The following is a 22,984-nucleotide window of genomic DNA, read 5'->3' on the forward strand; positions in this document are numbered from 1 at the left end:
TCATTGTGCTGAAAGAAGCCAGCCAAAGGAGTATGTACTGAATACTGTATGATTTCATTCGTATACAATTCTAGAAAACATAAACTAATCTCTAGTAACAGGGAAGGTCAGTGTTTGCCTGTGGACCATGAGAGCCAGGAGTTGGGGGCAAAGAGATAAAAAGAAGGGATTACAAAAGGGCACGAGGAAATTTGGGGAGAGGATGAATTTATTTTCTTGCTTGTGATTATTTCATAGTTTATACATTTGTCAGAACATCAAATTATATATGTAGATATGTGCAGTTTATTATATGTGAATTATACCTCAGTAAAGCTCTTGTAAAATTCATTAAAATTTTCAGTTCTAGAAGTTTTAGGCCATGCGCAGTGGCTCACGCCTGTAATCCCAGTACTTTGAGAGACTGAGACGGGTGGGTCACCTGAGGTCAGGAGCCCTAGACCATCCTGGCCAACATGGTGAAACCCCATCTCTACTAAAAATACAGAAATTAGCCTGGTGTTGGTGGCAGGTGCTTGTAATGCCAACTACTTGGGGGATGAGGCAGGAGAATCGCTTGAACCCAGGAGGCGGAGGTTGCAGTGAGCTGAGATTGCATCATCGCACTCCAGCCTGGGGGACAAGAGCGAGACTTCGTCTCCAAAAAAAAAAGAAGTGTTAGATCTTAAATCTTCTTAGTTGCTCTTTGCGTGTATTTTAAACACACTAAACATATTTTATATTCAGCAACTAATAATTTCTCTATCTGAATGTTACTTCTACTGACTGTTGGGTCATGGCTCCTTGATTGCTGTGTGTTTTGATTTTTGACAATGAGCTGCTCGTTTTCCTTGAAACTTTACCTCTGGGCATTTTTTGAGGCCTGGATAAAGTCAGGATTTTCCTGAAAGGCTTGCATGTGCTTTGTCAGCAACTAGGCACAAGTTAGGCTCAATTTCTACTGTCCTCTGTGGATCGTGAAGCTTGCATGAGAGCTGTCTAGTGGTTACAGATTGTTAGGGGGCCGTCTCTCCTTCCACTCAGTGATGGAGAAAGGCAGGTTTCCCTACTGCCCCCTTCTGTGTGGGGGGTTCATTTCATAGTTAGCCTTACATTGAGGTTGTAGGTCTTTGCATCCTGGACGTTTGTGGGCATCTCCTTGGACTCTCCCCACTGGAATGAGCCTAAGTATTTACCTCCTAATGCCAGACTCCACCAGCTGCCAGGAAGCAAGTATGCAGGTGGGCAAATACCTTCAGGACAAAAGCCAGCTGTGGTGTTCTTTTATTATTGCCCAAGGTTTCTGCTTTCTCTTTATTTTTGGTCCTTGTGGTTTCCTTACTGTTGTGCCAACTCAGTGATGCTTTTGAAAACATGCTTTGGCCAGGTGCAGTGGCTCACACCTGTAATCCCAGCACTTTGAGAGGCCGAGGCAGGCGGATCATGAGCTCAGGAGATCGAGACCATCCTGGCTAACATGGTGAAACCCCGTCTCTACTAAAAATACAAAAAAAGAATTAGCCGGGTGTGGTGGCGGGCGCCTGTAATCCCAGCTACTTGGGAGGCTGAGGCAGGAGAATGGCGTGAACCCGAGAGGCGGGGCTTGCAGTGAGCCGAGATTGCCCACTGCACTCCAGCCTGGGTGACAGCCAGACTCAAAAAAAAAAACAAAAAAAACCCCACATGCTTTGTGTTATATCTTGCCTTTTAGGTTTTGTTACCAGGAGTGTGATACAGGGTGTCCTGTCGGCCATGCAGTTGGAAGCAGAGCACTCCCAGGGTGTTCTTTTGTTTTCTTTTGTTGTTATCTGTGTGCTTTGATAGCCCATTTTCCTGCCAGTCTCTTTCTACCCCTAATTATTCCTAGCATCTTGTCTTGGGTATAAATGTGTATTGAATTGAATTGATATGGATGACTTTTTTTTGTTTTTTAAGACGGGTTCTCGCTCTGTCGCTCAGGCTGGAGTGCAGTGGCACAATCTCGACTCATTGCACCCTCTGCCTCCCAGGTTCAAGCAATTCTCCTGCCTCAGCCTCCCACGTGACTGGGACTACAGGCATGCACCACCACGCCTGGCTAATTTTTGTATTTTTAATGGAGAATGGAGTTTCACCGTGTTGGCCAGGCTGGTCTCGAACTCCTGAGCTCAAGTGATCCTCCTACCTCAGCCTCCCAAAGTTCTGGTATTACAGGCAGGAGCTACCACCTGGGCCTTATGTGAATAAGTCTTATCAGTAAAATTTATTCATATTGGGCCAGGCATGGTGGCTCACACCTGTAATCCCAGCACTTTGGGAGGCCAAGGTGGGTGGATCACTTGAGGTCAGGAGTTTGAGACCAGTCTGGACAACAGAGTAGACCTCATTTCTATTTTTTAAAAAAGTTTTATTCACATTTACAGACTAAAATAGCATGTTGTAGTATTATTGCAGGGTAGGGAGCTAGTATGCATTGGAGATATCTAATTGGCTCTTATTAATTTGTGAGACTTAGTAATTGTTGGAATATGAGATATTCTGGCTTCAGAATATAATGAGATGTTAGAGAGGCTTGATTTTATTGAACATTTTATGTTTTTGCCACCTTCGTGACTGGGAATACTGAACATATAATTTATTTGATAAAAATGAGCATCCATGTTTATAAGGTATCTTGATATCATTATCAATTGTTTTTTGTTTGCTAAATGGGCAAGTAAAGCCTACTCTTCAAACCTGAAGATGTATAACCTTGAAGAGATAGGAATAAAGAGGAATGATTTCATATTAATGAATATTGCGTGGAAGTAGGTTTTATTCTGATTATTTTGCTAGAGTTTTGCATTAAGGTTGGTTGTCATTTTTGTAATGACACTTTATTTGAGAAACCACTTATACTTTAAAAAAACTAGTTATACAGTGTGTGTTGTGGCTCACGCCTGTGATCCCAGCACTTTGAGAGGCCAAGGCAAGAGAATAACTTGAGACTAGGAGTTTGAGACCAGCCTGGGCAACATAGTGAAACACTGTCTCTACAAAAAAAATTTTTAAAAATACATCAGCGTAGGCCAAGCACAGTGGCCCACACCTGTAATCCCAGCTACTTTGGCCGAAGTGGGCAGATCACTTGAGGCCAGGAGTTTGAGACCAGCCTGGCTCACATGGTAAAGCCCCATCTCTACTAAAAAAAAAATACAAATATTAGCCTGGCATGGTGGCACGCACCTGTAATCCCAGCTACTCAGGAGGCTACCATTTATAGCAGGAGAATTGCTTGAACCTGGGAGGCACGGTTGCAGTGAGCTGAGATGGCACCACTGCACTCCAGCCTGGGCGACAAGAGTGAGACTCCATCTCAAAAGAAGAAAGAAAAAAAAACCAGTGTAATGTGGGAAGTAAAACAAAGAGAAATAAAAAAAATTTTCTTTAAACTGCCAAAAATATTTAGTCTTTTTAAAATCTTGTGATGATTAAATTACAAGATAAGATACTAGACATTTGGTCTAATTTTTTTCTATTCTTTATTGTGAAAAATATGCACAGAAATATGTGTACATGTATAAAACATGTACAGTTTAAAGAGACACTCAGAGCTGGGTGGGGTGGCTCACACCTGTAATCTCAGCACTTTGGGAAGCCAGTGCGGGTGGATCAGTGAGGTCAGGAGCTTGAGACCAGCCTGGCCCACATGGTGAAACCCCATCTGTACTAAAAATACAGAAATTAGGCTCGGTGCAGTAGCTCACGCCTACTTTGGGAGTAGTCCCAGTACTTTGGGAGGCCGAGGCAGGTGGATCACAAGGTCAGGAGATCGAGACCATCCTGGCCAACATGGTGAAACCCTGTCTCTACTAAAATACAAAAAAATTGACCGGGTGTGGTGGTGTGCGCCTGTAGTTCCAGCTACTCGGGAGGCTGAGGCACGGGAGTTGCTTGAACTCTGGAGGCGGAGGTTATTGTGAGCCAAGATCGCGCCACTTGCACTCCAGTCTGGCGACAGAGCAAGACTCCGTCTCAAAAGAAATAAATAAATAAAAATACAAAAATTAGCTGGGCATGGCAGTGCACGCCTGTAATCCCAGCTATCCGGGAGGCTGAGGCAGGAGAATTGCTTGAACCTCAGGGGGACGGAGGTTGCGGTGAGCCGAGATTGTGCCACTGCACTCCAGCCTGGGTGACAGAGTGAGACTCCATCTCAGAAAAAAAAAGACACTCAGGTGACTACCACCCAGGCTGAGAATTTCTCTGTTTATTCTTTTTAAAACAATTCTATCCAACTTATTTTAATTGTAGACAGAATAAAGACATAAAAGCAAGATGGTTAGTGAAGGCCACTTGAAGTCTCCTTTCAGATTTCATAGAGAAAGAAAGGGTATTTTTGGAGATAGATGTGTGAACAAATCATGCTAGTATGAAAAGTGTAGTAAAAGTGGAATAAGGCACCAAAATAAATGGGTATGATTATCAAGATTGATATCGGGCAATACTTCCCAAAAGAAAGAATCAGAGGATTCTACAAAGATACAGAGGACTAGATGTGAAACTCTGTGGTGACAGAGAGTTATAAACGGGACTGTGCAGCATAAAGTGTAGGGACAGGCAAGGGGGAGGGGACACGGAGAGGGAGGAGAGCAAGAGGACCAGCCCGGGAGAAGCCAGGTCTTGACCATGCTAAGATCTCAGATTAATCTTGTAGGATTTTAAGCAAGCTGTATTTTAGAAGTATCTCTGTGGTGCTGGCCTGTAAGAATTATATATCAGCAGTGGGAGATGAGCAGGACGGGAATGAGACTGGAGATGAGAGCCTGGTGAGGTCATTGTTTCTGTGCTTTGCAATGGTGTCACAACTACTGGAATCTCGGAGACTTTCAAAGGAAGTATTTGAAAATACAATTTCAAGGGTATGATGATATAAGCAGAGGAGGCATCCAGTTATCTATAAATTACCATTTAGAAGAAATTTCACTTCTTATTTATTTATTTTAAAGAGACAGAGTTTTGTTCTGTTGCGTAGGCTGGAGTGCAGTGGTGAAATCATAGTTCACTGTAGCTTGGAACCCCGGGCTCAAGCAGTCCTCTCACCGCAGCCTCCAAAGCAGCTGGGACTAGAGGTGGGCACCACCATGCCCAGCAATTTTTAAATTTTTTTTGTAGAGATGATGTCTCATATGTTGCCCAGGCTGGCTTTGAACTTTTGGCCTCAAGTGATCCTTCCACTCCAAAGCCCTTCGGTGTCACTGGGCAGGTGACATTAAGCATTAAGTCTATCTGGTCACTTCTCATAATCTTCCAAAACTAAAGAGTTGCCTAGAGTTCTCATTATTGCATTTATCTTATTTTTTTATTGTTTTATTTTGAGACAGAGTCTCGCTGTTTCGCCTAGGCTGGAGTGCAGTGGCACGATCTCGGTTCACTGCAAGCTCCGCCTCCCGGGTTCATGCCGTTCTCCTGCCTCAGCCTCCCAAGTAGCTGGGACTACAGGCACCTGCCATCACCCCTGGCTAATTATTTATATTTTTAGTAGAGACGGGGTTTCACCGTGTTAGCCAGGGTGGTCTTGATCTTCTGACCTCATGATCTGCCCGCCTCGGCCTCCCAAAGTGCTGGGATTACACGCGTGAGCCACCACACCCGGCCGCATTTATCTTATTTTTAAAATTATTTTATTCTTGAATCAGGTGACTTTTATGTTTTTCAAGAGGGAGAAATTAATCCTTTCCCATCAGTTCAAACTATGTGAAATTGTTGATGTTTGATCATTTTTTGACCTGGCGGATCATGAGGTCGAGAGATCGAGACCATCCTGGCCAACATGGTGAAACCCATCTTTACTAAAAATACAAAAATTAGCTGGGCGTGGTGGCACGTGCCTATAGTGCCAGCTACTCAGAAGGCTGAGGCAGGAGAATTGCTTATTGCTTGAACCCAGGAGGCGGAAGTTGCAGTGAACCAAGACAGCACCATTGCACTCCAGCTGGTGACAGAGCGAGACTCTGTCTCAAAAGAACAAACAAGCAACATTTTCATATGATTTAGATTATTAAGATTTCTTCATGATGTCTGGTAGAGTGTTTACACTTTGATGTAATAAATGGCTGTTGATTAGGAGCAACCATGTATGCCAAGCTGCAGCCAGGTGGTGAGGTCAGCACGTCCCGTGTGATGGAAAGAGTGCCTGCTTGCTATCAGGAGATGCAGCTATGATCCTGGCACTGCTACTGACCTGACACATAAGCTTGGGAAAGCCAGTCAACCAGCTGCCCAGAGCCTCAGCTTTCTCACCTGTAAAATAAGCTTAAGAATTTTCCTCCTAGGGGCCAGGCACAGTGGCTCACGCCTGTAATCCCAGCACCTTGGAAAGCCGAGGTGGGCAGATCATGAGGTCAGGAGATCGAGATCATCCTGGCTAACACGGTGAAACCCCGTCTCTACTAAAAATACAAAAAATTAGCTGGGCATGGTGGTATGCACCTGTGGTGTCAGCTATTTGGGAGGCTGAGGCAGGAGAATCACTTGAACCGGGAGGTGGAGGTTGCAGTGAGCTGTCTCGCCACTGTGCTCAAGCCTGGGCCACAGAGCAAGACTCCGTCTCAAAAACTAATAATAATAAAAAAAAATAAGGCTGGGCGCGGTGGCTCACTCCTGTAATCCCAGCACTTTGGGAGGCCGAGGCGGGTGGATTACGAGGTCAGGAGATCGAGACCATCCTGGCTAACATGGTGAAACCCCGTCTCTACTAAAATACAAAAAAAATTAGCCGGGCGTGGTGGCAGGCGCCTGTAGTCCCAGCTACTCGGGAGGCTGAGGCAGGAGAATGGCCTGAGCCCGGGAGGCGGAGATTGCAGTGAGCCGAGATCGCACCACTGCACTCCAGCCTGGGCCACAGAGCAAGACTCCGTCTCAAAAACTAATAATAATAAAAAAAAATAAGGCTGGGCGCGGTGGCTCATGCCTGTAATCCCAGCACTTTGGGAGGCCGAGACGGGCGGATCACGAGGTGAGGAGATCGAGACCATCCTGGCTAACACGGTGAAACCCCATCTCTACTAAAAATACAAAAATTAGCCGGGCGCAGTGGCGGGCGCCTGTAGTCCCAGCTACATGGGAGGCTGAGGCAGGAGAATGGTGTGAACCTGGGAGGCGGAGCTTGCAGTGAGTGGAGATTGCACCACTGCACTCCAGCCTGGGCCACAAGAGCAAACCTCCGTCTCAAAAAAAAAAAAAAAAGATTTCATTTTAAAAAGTACTGAGTTCTTCCCATCTCTGAAAGTGAATAAACATCCTAAATATCAAAACAATGGTATGAGAGAGTCCTTGGAGAATCAGAAGAACTTCAGGAAGCACATGGCATTGCCCCTAGGTCTTAAGTGATAGGCAGAGTTTAGGAAGCAGTGGGGGAAGGGCTCTGTGGGTAGCAGGAAGAGCATGAGTGAGATATGCTCACAGGAAAGTGTTGGTTCTAGAATGGAGTGGCAAGTACCAATGTGGGAGGTCATAAAGAGCAGTTTTGAGCAGCAGCTTTTATTTAGGGCAAGGATGGCTCAATGAAAGGTGTTGCTGCTGAGGCTTCTGGAAAAAGGCTAGAGCCATTCATAGAAATAGGGAATTTAGGGAGGAAGCCACGCTTGGAAGGAGAGAGAGGAATTTGGTGGAGAGAGGCCAGAGGTGGATGTTTTGGCTAGGTGTGTTCTCCTATAAACTAAGTGCAAAAAAGAATGAGCATGAAACTGTTGAACTATTTCATGTCATCTCACTGGAGCTTGAAAATTTAGGGAATTTTTTATTCCACATAATATATATTTTTTGATTCTAGGTTACAGTTTATTTCAAATAATCTGAATACAATGACCAGTATACAATTTTAAATGAGGTACACAAGGAAATAAGACATCATGAACAAAATGTGACAAACACCTCAGATACCGGTGTCACCTGGCACAGGCTATAAAACGGCTGTGTTTTATTTAAAGAAATGACAAGTTTTGATCGTATGTTCAAGAGAATAGGAAAATATTTCAAAATGGCACTGCAGACTGAAAAAAGAACCAAACGGACTTTCACAAATGAAAAAAAAACCCTGAAATTAAAAGCTCAAAAGAAAGGTTTAACACATATAGACAAATCTGAAGATTTAAAATGAATAACAGAAATTGAGAAGAAGCATTTTGAAACTTTCATATCAACTTAGGGTAATCTTATGTCTACTCACTACAATAATAAAAACATTGTGGATGTATTTTGTACTTCACTTCTATAATAATTTATTTTCATTGTGTTTTCTGATAAAATAAAGGACTCATGTCTGGGATAACATACTATTACAATTCAACAACAAGAAGACAACCAACTTAAAAATAGACATCTCATCAAAGAAGAGAGATGGCTATAGCACAGGCATATGAAAAGATGCTTAACATTTCCAGTCACTGGGGAAATGCAAATTGAAACCACAGTGAGACACCATTACACACCCACAAGAATTAAGCTATAAGCAAAAAGACAAATATTGGCAAGAATGTGGACACACTGGAACCCTCATACATTGCTGGTGGAAATGTAAAATAGTACAACCACTTTGGAAAACAGTTTGGCAGTTTCTTAAAAAGCTAAACATAAACTTACCATACAAGCCAGGAATTCCACTCCTAGGTATCTACTCAAGAAAAATGAAATATATGCTCACACAGGCCTCTATGCAAATGTTCACAGCAGCACTGTTACTCGTAGCAGCTAAGAAACAGCCCAAATGTCCATTAACTGGTGGATGGATAAACAAAATGTGGTATATCCATCTGACTGAATATGACGCAGCATTAAAAAGAAACTAACTACTCAACACAGATGAACCTCAAAAACATTACAACAGATGTAAAAGACTACCTATGGTATGATTTCGCTTATATAAAGTGTCCGGAAAAAAGTAAGTCTAGAGACAGAAAGCAGATCAGTGGGTGCCTGCATCTGGGGTTGGGCGTGGAAATTAATAGTGAATGGGCACAAGGTAACTTTTGGAGGAAGATGGAAACATTCTAAAATAGAATTGTGATGATGATTGCACAATTCTATGTATTTGCTAAAAAAATTTTCCAGTTACAATGGGTAAATTTTAGGATATGTAAATTATGCCTCAATTAACTCTAAAAAAGAAAAGCCTGTGACTTGAAAAGTTAGAAAAAAAAAATCTAGGGATAGGGCTGAAAGTTACACTCAGAATGAGTATGTGGCTTTAAATTCTTTTATTGTTAAAAAGCAAACTAAAAATAAGTGAACTCTCTACTCAATAAATGAAGAAAAGGTTCAAATAAAAGACATGGGATAATTAAAGATAAAAGTACAGATGAATAATATTGAACACAAACAGAACATTCAAAAGAATAAATGAACTTACAAGGAGACATAACCGCCACAGATGGGGAAGAGATTAAAAGGGCCGTTAAACAGTGACCATGTACTGGTTAACAGACCCTCCTTTCTAAATGAACCCACTATGGAAAGAAGCTACAGATGTTTCATAGAGAAAAGCAACAGGCCCACTGAGTTCCAAGTCAACCTTTCAACCCTATTTCATGGACACATTCCACATTGTATTGTTTCTGAAATCTGGGTCCATCTCATTATCCCTGTCGTGAGTTGGCAGTGTGAGGGAGCTGCGGGAAAAGCTTCTACAGGCCACCCCAGGAACCATCATGAAGTGCTGGTGACAACGAATCTTCTAAGGATGGTAGTTTTTGAAGTTCTCTATTATTGCTTGTGCTAAACCTTGAAGCATTTTGCCATTTGTCTTTCTATGGGCTAAGAGACTGGTACTTTAATTTTAGCAGATACTGTAGATGGGACAGCAACAAGGCTGTTTTTCCTGATGGAAATTTGCTCTGATTCTACTGTGTCTTGTCCTTCTTTTGAACTTTTTTCACTCTTCCATGCTTTTACTTCCATGAAGTAATTTGGCTGATTATTAAAATCAGCATATCAAGATTAGGGATATCTGAAGTGACCCATTTGCCAGTAGATGTTTAATTGCTGACAAAATCCACTAATCTTTTCTGTTAACTGATCACCAAGGAATGTGTGTTAGGCGTTGAAGGAAAAAGCACCATTCATAGTTAGACCTCCATTGTTTACACTGTAGCTTAGCTCCTTTAAACATATGCATGTTCTCTCTCTTCTCTGGGTTATGATGATGCTGTTTGGGGAGATGGCACTGTGACTGAACTTATAATAAAAATAAAGTTACAGGACAGGAAAGCATCTTTAGGGTAGCAAAAGCTAAACAAGAGGGCACTTCAGAGCAGGTAGAGCCAGCATATGTGCACAACAAAACAGGCATCGGAGATGCTCCTCTGCCTCTGAGGCACTTGGCACATGTATGCCAAGCAAAAGCAGAATATTTTGGGTTTATCCAAGCATGACACAAAATTCAAATCTGTACCAGAGTGTGTTCTCTGACTAGAAACAGTTGGGTTGACTAAATTAGTATGTTTATTTGCCTGAAATTGTAATGTCAAAATAGCATTCCTTACAGAGCATTATTTAGTGTTTCTTTTTTTCTTTTTTCTTTTTTTTTTTTTTTTTTTGATATAGGGTTTTACTGTGTCCCCTAGGCTGGAGCGCAGTGGTACAGTCACAGCTCACTGCAGTCTCAACCTCCCGGGTTCAAGCGTTCCTTCCACCTCATCCTCCTGAGTAGCTGGGACTACAGGTGTCCGCCACCATGCCTGGCTAATTTTTGTATATTTTGTAGAGATGGGGTTTCACCATGTTGTCCAGGCTGGTCTGAAACTCATGAACTGGGATTACAGCTGTGAGCCATCATGCCTGGCCGCATATTAGCAAAATATTTAAGTAGTACATTAAATAGAATGTAAGACTAGCCTTCTTACTAATACTTGGAGAGGCAAATATTTTGTTTATAAAAATTTTGTAAGCTAGCTAGTAAAGTCTCTTATTTCCGCAAGTAGATTTGTGGAAGTTTGGAGAAAGAAGGCGGTGATATGATCGGATAAGTGATCATAAAAACGTCTCTTTCCCTCTGCTCATGCTGGGGTTGGGGTGGGAGGTTAGCTAGACCTGAGGTGGGGTGGGCCGTGTTTAGTGTGGAAAACAAGCGACGTGGTGTGAGGTGGAGAGTGAGCTGGGTTCATCAGGAGCAGAAACAGGGTTCCTGGAATCCAGAGTTCAGGTAGTGAACGTCGGTGTTAGAGGACATTTGGATCCCTGGGGCCACAGGTGGTAGTCCCTGCCGAAGGGATCATTGGAGCAGGTTTAAGGCTGGTGGGGTGTTTCCTTTTTGGGGGTCCTGTATTCATAGGCACCTGTCTGACTGTTGCTGAGAGAACTTTTCTGCTAATTTAACTTAGTTGTTGGAAGTGGCTTGTGCTCTGTGTGACCTGGAGCGGAACTCATCCGACAACTCTACCATAATTAGGGACCTCGAATTGCCTGAGGGAACAGAGTTTGATTTCTTCTTATTAGATGCAATCAATGAAGAGAAATAGGGAAGAATTAGGTAATAGGTTTGTTTGAATAAATAAAGTTTGTATGAAAAATTTAAAATTGTAAATAGGGATTAGGTTGCATGTAATACATTGCTAGGCCTATTATTAAAAAAATCAAATTTTCATTGAAGGGTTTTCATTTTCTTTAAAATTGTGGAAAAAGTGCTTCTTTTTTCCCAAGTTTTCACATTGCACAATTACTAAAATGTAAATTGTTACATATTTATTGACTTACAGGTTTATGGTAGCTTATGTTTTTATAACCCATTTAAATACAATTAAAGCACACAGGCGTGTTCATTTTGAAATAATTCATTCAGCTGTACGTTAGGATTTATTACACTTTTCTATATATAAGATCTTCAGTAAAATTTCATTACAATATAAGTTGATGTATAAGATACAATGACTGAATTACTTATGACAACATGGCATATCTTAATTTTGTACCTAGAAAAACACATGCAACATAAAGAGTAGAAATGTTTGTATTGGCAAATAAAATGCTGTTTGGTTTAGGTAAGTAAAATATTTTAATAAGCTCTATTTTATTCATAGATACAAACATCAGAACACCAGACAGTTAAATTTCTCTTCTATCCTCTTTTCATTGTTTTGTGAAGCCTTTGGTAGGGGAGACCAAAAAGCTAGTTTTTGATTTTTTTTTTCTTTAAGTTGTGAAATTATAAAATTAATGTTAATTGAAAGATTTGTGAATAGACATAGTTCTTCTCTAGTCAAAAAGTGTTTTAAGTCTGGGCACACTGGCTTACACCTGTACATCTGTAATCTCAGTGCTTTGGGAGACCCAGGTGGGAGGATCGTTTGAGCCCAGGAGATTGAGGCCAGCACAGGCAACATGTTGAGACCCCTGCCTCTACAAAAAAAATTTAAAAATCAGCCAGGCATGACGGCGTGTGCCTGTAGTGCTAGCTAGGCGAGAGGATAGCTTGAGGCTGCAGTGATTGCATCACTCTACCCCAGCTTGGGTGACAGAGCGAGATTCTGTCTCTAAATTTAAAAAAAAAAGGAAAAAGCTTGTACCATATTGTTTGCTCAGGATTTTTAGATAAACAGAATGGTGGTTCCAGTTAAGGCTGTTAAATCCGGCCGGGCGCAGTGGCTCATGCCTGTAATCCAACTGTAATCCCAGCCCTTTGGGAGGCCAAAGCAGGCAGATCACAAGGTCAGGAGTTCGAGACCAGCCTGACCAATATGGTGAAACCTCATCTCTACTAAAAAACACAAAAATTAGCTGGGTGTGGTGGCGGGCACCTGTAGTCCCAGCTACTTGGGAGGCTGAGGCAGGGGAATTGCTTGAGCCCGGGAGGCGGAGGTTGCAGTGAGCCAAGATTGCGCCACTGCACTCCAGCCTGGGTGACAGAGCAAGACTCCCTCTCAAAAAAAAAAAAAGACTGTTAAGTCCTGATCCCACGTTTCAAGAGTCAAGAATGTGCTCAAACATCCATCAGAGAAGTTTAGGAAGACATGGAGCTGGAGGAACAGAAACTGTAACTGACTATTAAGAATTCTAAGAGGTTTAAGGGTGGAGGAAGGTAAAGGTGTCCTAAGAGTATATATGAACCTAGAAGTAGAACATGGGGGCTTGAGGAGGAACTGTGTGGCCTCCCTGCTCAGAACTGAAGGGTTTGTAGATGGGCTGGTGAGAATGGAGCTCTAGGGCTTTAATGAGCTGCATGCCTCTAGGCATGCTCCTTCCGTCACCCCCATGGCTCCTCACCCAGAATGGGGCTCACATCACCCCTGCAGCCCCATGCAGATTTGTTTTGAAGAGCATATGGCACAATGCTCATAACATGTCTGTCACCGTACACAGTGCACGTGGTGTGGGCTTAGTAAGTAATGAACTGTGAGTAACAGTCAAGAACATAGACTCTGCATCTCTGCTCTGCCTCACAAGTTGACTGGCCTGTGCTTGTGTTCTTATCTGTAAAACGGGGATGTAACAGTACCCACCTGATTGGTCATTCTGAGGCTGAAATGGGTCCATATATGTAAAGTGTTCAGTTCAGGGCATCATTGACAGAATGGAGAATGGAGAAACAGCCAATTGCATTCCTCTAGATGTTACTTTGCATGTTGATTTCACATATGTAATTCTTTCGGATGATGTGTTCATGTAAGTCATGCATATGGTGTTTTTAGTTATTCATATATTAGAATCCATTACATATTTTCATTTCCTGAAGTCAGGTGATAGTGAGATGACATTTGTTCTTAGGTGTTACCTGCATATTTATTTTTTTGGTTTTGTATCCTTAAACATTTGACAGCCTCATTTGCTCAAATATACCTACTAAATTGTCATTCCAGAAGGAGGAATGTCACTTACAATACATATTTGCAAATGTTTGCTTAAACTTGAGCCCTTACTAAATACAGTATCTGATGTTTATGCATTAGAAAAACAGTTACTTATATTTAATAAAAGCAGTCTACAATTAGGAAAAGTTCTTACAAGAAAATAAACTAGTTGGTGCTCTCCTAATTTCTAGGGATCCTTTCTAAAGTCCTGATATGTGTGAGTTTTGACTCTAGAGAAAGACAATTATGCAGATAAACGTATGTTCCAAAATAAGTGCTTTTTGTTTAGGTTGGGAATCCACGTGTTGAACTTACCCTCTCAGAGCTCCAAGATATGGCAGCTAGGCAACAGCAGCAGATTGAAAATCAGCAGCAGATGTTGGTTGCCAAGGTGAGTTATAAAAAGAGGTATTGAAACATCGTTTAAAAAGTACCTTTTTTCACCATCATTTTAGACTGGGGTCAATATGTTCTTGGGTAACGCTTATAAAATAGGACCATGCCATGGGAGTGCTAAGTGCGGTCTTTCTCTGTTTGTTATCACTTCCATAATAATATATGCATACTGTAGTTTCTGGAAGTTGGGAAGCTATCAGAACAAGAGTATCTCACCTTTGTTTGTTTGTTTGTTTTTTTGGAGATGGAGTCTCGCTCTGTCACCCAGGCTGGAGTGCAGTGGCGCAGTCTCGGCTCACTGCAAGCTCCGCCTCCCGGGTTCATGCCATTCTCCCGCCTCAGCCTCCCGAGTAGCTGGGACTACAGGTGCCCGCCACCACACCCGGCTAATTTTTTATATTTTTTAGTAGAGACAGGGTTTCACCGTGTTAGCCAGGATGGTCTCGATCTCCTGACCTCGTGATCCACCCGCCTCGGCCTCCCAAAGTGCTGGGATTACAGGCGTGAGCCACCGCGCCCGGCCAAGAGTATCTCACCTTTGACAGACACAATAGACACCCCAAACAGGAAACTGATGACCTTATTAAAATCATAGATAAAAATTTTTTTTTTTTTTTTTTTTCTTGAGACGGAGTCTCGCTCTGTTGCCCAGTCTGGAGTGCTGTGGCCAGATCTCAGCTCACTGCAAGCTCCGCCTCCCGGGTTCACGCCATTCTTCTGCCTCAGCCTCCTGAGTAGCTGGGACTACAGGCGCCCGCCACCTCGCTCGGCTAGTTTTTTGTATTTTTTTAGTAGAGATGGGGTTTCACTGTTTTAGCCAGGATGGTCTCGATCTCTTGACCTCGTGATCCGCCCTTCTCGGCCTCCCAAAGTGCTGGGATTGCAGGCTTGAGCCACTGCACCTGGCCCATAGATAAAATTTGAAAATGGGCCAGGCACAGTGGCTCCTGCCTGTAATCCCAGCAGGCAGGAGGATTGCTTGAGCCCTGGAGTTCAGGACCTGGGAAATATAGGGAGACCCTGTCTCTACAAAAAATAAAAAAAATTAGCCAGGCATGGTGTCATGTGGCTGTGGTCCCAGCTATGTGGGAGGTTGAGGCAGGAGGATCACTTGAGTCCAGGAGCTAGTTACTGTGAGCCAAGATCATGCCACTGCACTCTAGCCTGGGTGACAAGAGTAAGTGAGACCCTGTATTAAAAAAAAAAAAAAAAAAAAAAAGAGGGGCAGGCGCGGTGGCTCATGCCTGTAATCCCACCACTTTGGGAGGCCAAGGTGGGCAGCTCACAACATCAGGAGTTCGAGACCATCCTGGCTAACACGGTGAAACCCCGTTTCTACTAAAAATATATTTTAAAAAATTAGCCAGGCCGGGTGGTGGGCCCCTGTAGTCCCACCTACTCTGGAGGCTGAGGCAGGAGAATGGCGTGAACCCGGGAGGCGGAGCTTACAGTGAGTGGAGATTGCGCTGCTGCACTCCAGCCTGGGCGACAGAGCAAGACTCCATCTCAAACAAACAAACAAACAAAAATCGGGAAGAAAGGGTGCTTTCGTTTTCTCCTTTTGCCTCTGGGTATGCTCTTGGCTATGTCATTGGTATTAGTGTTCAAGAAGAAAGCAGCAATCGGTGATGAAAACACTGATCAGGGCCATCAAGACAATGACAGGTGGTTAACGGGGCTTTCCAGCGTGCCTACTCTAGGTTGGACTTGTTTGCTTTATTACAGTGTGGGGCATAGATCATTACATATACTGAGTTCTACACTGGTTATCGAAACTGGAATTTTTCTAAATAATGGTTTAGTCATACGTAATTGAAACATCACATCTATCACACATGCCTGCTGGAAATGATCCATGTTGTAAATGATCTTAAAATGTTCCAAAACTGGCCGGGCGTGGTGGCTCACGCCTGTAATCCCAATACTTTGGGAGGCCGAGGCAGGTGGATCATCTGAGGTCAGGAGTTCGAGATCAGCCTGACCAACATGGCGAAACCCTGACTCTACTAAAAATACAAAAATTAGGCAGACGTAGTGGCTCACGCCTATAATCCCAGCCACTCAGGCTGAGCAGGAGAATCACTTGAAGCCGGGAGGTGGAGGTTGCAGTGAGCTGAGATCACGCCATTATACTGCAGACTGGGCGACAGAGCGAGACTCTGTCTCAAAATGGAAAAAAAAAAAAAAATTCCAAACTGCTTTAAAGATAATGTTTTTAAACATTACCAACTAGGTTCTTAATTGCTTTCTTCTGTAGAGAGATTTTCTTTATGACTAAAATGTTCAATCTGAATTTTTAAAAAATGTATGGAGTGACTGTATACTTTATTGTACTATCCACTTTTATGTAAATAATAATTTGGGTTGGACTTGTTTTAAAAAGTTGTCTCAACGTTTATTGGATTTATGAGAATAAACATGATTAAAAGTTCACTTGGAAAGTGTCCCATTAATAAGAGTTCTGAGATAAAATATACATAGTATTATGTCATTGTAAAAATTTTCTAATTCTGCTTTTTATTTTTTTCCAAATACTGATCCAAGAGTATTGCTGTTAAAAATAGTTGTAGATATTTTCAGCAATGTAAATCACAAGTTAATGCTGCATCTTAAATATTTAAGCACATATTGTTTTACCTTAGAGTGTAGTATGTAGTGCCTTCATAATCACACCTCAAATCTCTCCTTATTTAGGTATATTTTATGCATAAATATGGGATCATGAATATTTAATGTTGACTCTTATCTTTAAGGTATGTTTTCACATTAATAGGGAAAACCCTATTGAAGAGTATTGCATATATTGTTATTTTTAGATTGTTCTGGTATTGTTTGACTCTAAAATGTTTTATTATTGAAGAAACTAATCCTGGAGAAAGCAGACAGTTCCTTGATTGTTCAGTATCATAACAAATTGAAGATTTATCTCCTTACTGATCACCTTATCTCTTTTCAGTGTAAAATCCTCTGCTGGTCAGTGTTCATGTCCTTTAGGAAATGAATTAGATTCTTGTAAGCCACTTTGTAGCAGCATGAAATGTATTACTTGCAGCAGGAAAGTAAGGCTCACTGGGACTTCACAGATGTGATAGAGTGAAGAGGAGATTGTGTTAGTGCATGTTCTGCTGCTGGGAGGTTTTCTGCAGAAGCGCTTATATTAACTGGTGTAGATCTGTGTGCATAAGAAAACCCTCTCTCACCGGGCGCGGTGGCTCACGCCTGTAATCCCAGCACTTTGGGAGGCCGAGGCGGGCGGATCACAAGGTCAGGAGATCGAGACCATCCTGGCTGACACGGTGAAACCCCATCTCTACTAAAAAAATACAGAAAAATTAGTTGGGTATGGTGGTGGACGCCTGTAGTCCCATCTACTTAGGGGGCTGAGGCAGGAGAATGATGTGAACCTGGGAGGTGGAGCTTACAGTGAGCCGAGATCGTGCCACTGCACTCCAGCCTGGGCGACAGAGCGAGACTACGTCTCAAAACAAAAGAAAAAACCCTCTCTCTTAAAAACCCCCCAGCTCTTACTATTTCATACTTAGATATGCCCAATAATTTCAGTTTTGTGTGGTCTAAGATTCCTCTAGTGTTTTAGTATTCATTAAGATGAGTGGTACTGTAGAATACTGTCACATTTTTCTTTTTGAGTATATAAAAGTAATCATAAGTTTCAGTTTTCTTTTTTCTTTTTTTTTTTTTGAGACAGTTTCACGCTGGCACCCAGGCTGGAGTGCAGTGGCACGATCTCAGCTCACTGCAACCTCCATCTCCCGGTTTCAAGTGATTCTCCTGCCTCAGCCTCCTAAGTAGCTGGGACTATAGGCGCCCACCACAACGCCCAGTTACTTTTTGCATTTTTAGTAGAGACAGGGTTTCACCATGTTGGCCAGGCTGGTCTCGAACTCCTGACCTCAGGTGATCCACCCACCTCAACCTCTCAAAGTGCTGGGATTACAGGTGTGAGCCACTGTGCCCGGCCTTCAATTTCCAAAGTTACATTTTTCTTTCTTTTTTAGGAACAGCGTTTACATTTTCTAAAGCAACAGGAGCGCCGTCAGCAGCAGTCTATTTCTGAAAATGAGAAGCTTCAGAAATTGAAAGAACGAGTTGAAGCCCAGGAGAACAAGCTGAAGAAAATTCGTGCCATGAGAGGACAAGTCGACTACAGCAAAATCATGAACGGCAATCTGTGTACGTGCCTGCAACACCCCCTGACACCACTCTCACCAGGCCCAGATCCAGTGAAACACAGTCTAACTGCCTGACAATTCAGTCACAGATTCACAGGACTAAATAGGAAGTGTGCTAAAGTTTTGCTCTGTTATTTGCATCTAAAAGGATGGATTGGTTACGATAAGTGATCTTAGAATTGTGTAGTCCCAGCTACTTGAGAGGCTGAGGTGGGAGGATTGCTTGAACCTGGGAGGTCAAGGCTGCAGTAAGCCATGATCGGGCCAGTGCTCCCCAGCCTGAATGACAGTGAGACCCTGTCTCAAAAAAATAAAGATACCTTGCGACCCTTAGATGCAGTAGAAAGATCCTCTCGTTACATTGGTACCAGTGGCCCTTTGGATTAGGGTGGGGCACTCCAAGTCTTACTCATTCAGAGGGTCTGTTTTTCTTGAATAACTTAACTTGTATCCGTGCATTAAGATAAGTTATGCTGATTTTGCTCACTTTTTTTCTGTATGAACTCTTATTTTATTCACTGGTTCAGTCTATGCCTACTTGTAAGTCACAGTGATGCATGAGACAGGCTTGGATGGCCCTGCCTTCACAAAACCTTTGGTCTCAGAGATTTCTAAGTCACTTGAACAAACTAGCTTATGGACTGATTACCCTAAAGAATAGTCAGGAATTAATGCAAATATAATTATTTGCTTTATGAGTAATCAGATACATGTGTCCCAAAGGCTTTTTGAAATGTGTTTTGGATTCTGCATATCACAACTGTCTCCAGGGTCTGGCACTAGATGATACTAGAATTAAGTTCAGTGTAAGAAATGAGAAAAAAAAAAAAGGATCAACTAAATGTTTTATTCTTTTTTTGTGTGTGGGCAATTATAGCTGCTGAAATAGAAAGGTTCAGTGCCATGTTCCAGGAAAAGAAGCAGGAAGTACAGACTGCAATTTTAAGGGTTGATCAGCTTAGTCAGCAGTTGGAAGATTTAAAGAAAGGAAAACTGAATGGGTTCCAGTCTTATAATGGCAAATTGACAGGACCAGCAGCGGTGGAGCTAAAAAGACTGTACCAAGAACTACAGGTAACTCCTGGGTCTGGCAGTGGTTGTATTAAAACATTCTCATCTTTCTGTCTTTCGTTAGCATGGGTTGGAAACCTTAGGAAGTGGAAACAAATTAGTAGATTCTTATTTAATAGTAGGCACGAGATATATTCAGTACAAAATAATTTTTAAAATGACTTGGGATAGTCCGAGTGTGGTGGCTTACACCTGTAATCCCAGCACTTTGGGAAGCCGAGGCAGGCAGATCACAAGGTCAGGAGTTCAAGACCAGTCTGGCCAATATGGTGAAACCCCATCTCCACTAAAAATACAAAAATTAGCTGGGCGTGGTGGCGCATACCTGTAGTCCCAGCCCCCAGACAGAAGAATCGCTTGAACCCAGAAGGCAGAGGCTACAGTGAGCCAAGATTGCACCACTGCACTCAAGCCTGGGCGGCAGAGTGAGACTGTCTTAAACAAAAAAAGGGATATAATTCACACAGCATACAATTCATCCATTTCAAGGATACAATTCAGTGACTTCAGTACCTTCACAGACTTATCAGTTACGTCTACCACCACAATTAATTTTAGACATTTTTATCACCCAAAAAGAAGGCCCATACCTCTTAGCCATCACCCCACAACCTCCATACCCTCCAGAGCCTGGCAGCCACAAATCTACTTTCTGTCTCTGTGGATTTGGCTATTCTGGACATTTCATATGAGTGGAGTCATGCAGTACAGGTTGAGCATCCTTAATCCGATAATCTAAAATGCTTCAAATCTGAAACTTTCTGAGCTCCACTGTGGCATGCAAAGGAAATACATGCTCACTGGAGCATTTTGGATTTTGGATTTCGGATTTCCAAATTAGGAAGGATGCTAAACAGGTAAATATAACGTAAATATTTAAAAATCTGAATGAATCCAACGTCTGAAATGCTTCTGGGTCCCCAGCATTTTAGTTAAGGGATATTAACCAAAACACACCCTGTATGTGGTCCTTTGTGACCGGCTTCTTTCACTTAGGATGTTTTCAGCACAAAAGAATTTAATAATAATCCAGTAAAGAATTAAACTTAGATGATATTTTAAGGCCTTTGTGTAAACTCTTTTGATGAGCTAGGTGCCTATTGTTAAATCCTTGTCTTAGCTCAGACTGCTGTAACAAAATATCATAGGCTGGATGGCTTAAACTATAGACATTTATTTCCCACCATTCTGGAGGCTGGAAGTCCAAGATCAAGGTGCCTGCAAATTCAGTTCCCATTGAGTGTTCACTTTCTGGCTTGCAGAGAGCCGCCTTCTCACTGTGTCCCCACGTGGTGGAGAGAGAGTTTTAGTCTGTCTCCATTAACTTCATCATGGGGGGCCCCACCCTCATGACCTTGCCTAAACCTAATTACCTCGTAAAGACCCTACCTCCAGACACCATTACATTGGGGTTAGGGCTTCAACATAGAGATTTTGGGGGACATATTCAGTCCTGAACAATCCTCAATATTTTCATGTCTCAGAAGTTGTCATTCAGCAGGCGATTTTTCAAGCCAGAAATAGGTCTTGCTGCTTTATTAGCACTTGCTAGAAAAAGTATTATATCATTTTATGAAATGAGGGTATTTAACTACATAGAGTAAAATCACTTGTGGCTGCTGTTCTTTAACATACATGCATAGAAGTACTACAGTATTATAAGGTTTCATGACTTCTTTTACATTTTAAGCGAGGTTTTAAGGATTTTTTGATGAAATGTGATGAGTGTGATACAAGGATGTCATTTCTTTCCAGCTTTTTGGACTGCAATCCAGTTTTGTTTTTTTTTTTTTTTTTTTCAGACGGAATCCGAGGCTGGAGTGCAGTGCCATGATCTTGGCTCACTGCAACCTCTGCCTCCTGAGTTCAAGGGATTCTCCTGCCTCAGCCTCCGCACTGGCTGGGATTACAGGTGCCTACCACCACTCCTGGCTAATTTTTGTATTTTTATTAGAGACGGAGTTTCACCATGTTGGCCAGGCTGGTCTCAAACTCCTGAGCTCACGATCTGCCCACCTTGGCCTCCCAAAGTGCTGGGATTACAGGCGTGAGCCACCGCGCCCAGCTTGCAACCCAGTTTTTATTGTTGTTGTTTTGTTTTGTTTTAAGAAAGAGTCTGGCTCTGTTGCCCAGGCTGTAGTGCAGTGGGGCAATCTCAGCTCACTGCAACCACCACCTCCTGGTTTCAAGCAGTTCTCTTGCCTCAGCCTCCTGAGTAGCTGGGATTATAGGCGCACGCCACCACACCCGGCTAAATTTTGTATTTTTAGTAGAAACGGGGTTTTACCATGTTGGCCAGGCTGATCTTGAACTCTTGACCTCAGGTGATCCACCTGCCTCGGCCTCCCAAAGTGCTGGGATTACAGGTGTGAGCCACCGCACCTGGCCTGCAGTCCAGTTTTTAAAAGTACATTTTATGTCCTGTTGAGTATACACATGGACGTGTGTATGCACTAGTGCTGTGGGCATCTGAAAGTTTAAGACAACTCTTACTATGGGAAGTACACTCTGATATTTTCTGTTCTATCCTAGTTCATTTCTTAAAAACGCTGGTTGCAAGCCACTAAAATGACGTAAAGGTGCTTCACTTGGTGATTCAGGCCATCGTTTTTGGTCCTTTTTGAATTTCCTGCTGCCTTCACAGTAAGGTGCATCATGTGGTGGGCTCAGGCCTGAAGCAGCTCCATGGAGTGGAGCAGATTTTCCTTTAGTTATACCGCACTCAGTCTCCTGTAATCATCATTCGCACTAGTCATTTCGTGTGCTTTGAAGAAGATGCATCACAGATGTTCGCTCTTTCTTTGTTCCATGAGAACTCTGTCCTGGCTTCATCTCTGCTGTACCTGTGAAATATTTCACACAAGGTGGCAGTGCATGCATGTAAATATACATCAGAACTTAATGCTACTTTTTCTTTTTTAATCTCCCGGGCAATGAGAATTTGACTTTTAATTAACGCAAATCATAAAAGTTGTATTTTGTGGTTTGTAGATTCGTAACCAGCTTAACCAGGAACAAAATTCAAAACTTCAGCAGCAGAAGGAACTCTTAAATAAGCGCAACATGGAGGTGGCCATGATGGACAAGCGAATCAGTGAACTGCGTGAACGTCTCTATGGGAAAAAAATTCAGGCATGTGAAAAAGTTTTTGTGAGATAAACTACTAAAGATAGTTTATCCAAGCATTGCTCATCTTCTGTAAGTAGCATTATGCTCCCCCTATCCGTTGTAGCTGATAAAACATAAATAGGCCATAAACCATCAAAAATGACAGAACAAAGTTCCTTCTCCCAACAACTCATTTGTTTCCTAGTGTGTGGAGGCAAAACCATCCCCAGCCTGCACCCTTGCTCTCCGTGTCCTGGCCTTCCTTCCTCCCCATGTGTTTCTGCTGTCTCCTCTTCACCGGAGGATGTTGTTGGCTCTGGAGTCGCAGCATCTGTCATGGTCTGCACTCTGTCGTTTTAAGCTGTGCCAGTTTGAGCAAATTCCTTGACTTGCATAGCCTCATGTTCTTGCTGTAAAGTGATTTGTCCTACCTGCCCCATG

General features: G+C 42.6%; 1 protein-coding gene across 1 annotated transcript in view; it reads left to right on the plus strand.

The window, feature by feature from the left end:
• PPP1R13B (protein phosphatase 1, regulatory subunit 13B) overlaps positions 1–22,984 on the plus strand; it is a 63,183-nt gene that overhangs the window by 24,193 nt on the left and 16,006 nt on the right. The window contains exons 4-7 of the mRNA XM_011991568.1: positions 14,068–14,169; positions 18,191–18,365; positions 19,242–19,438; positions 22,427–22,567. Coding sequence (XP_011846958.1) covers positions 14,068–14,169; positions 18,191–18,365; positions 19,242–19,438; positions 22,427–22,567 — 615 coding nt within the window. The remainder of the gene's footprint in view (positions 1–14,067; positions 14,170–18,190; positions 18,366–19,241; positions 19,439–22,426; positions 22,568–22,984) is intronic.

The sequence above is a fragment of the Mandrillus leucophaeus genome, unplaced genomic scaffold (assembly GCF_000951045.1).
Source record: "Mandrillus leucophaeus isolate KB7577 unplaced genomic scaffold, Mleu.le_1.0 Scaffold4, whole genome shotgun sequence".
NCBI classification, from domain to species: domain Eukaryota; kingdom Metazoa; phylum Chordata; class Mammalia; order Primates; family Cercopithecidae; genus Mandrillus; species Mandrillus leucophaeus.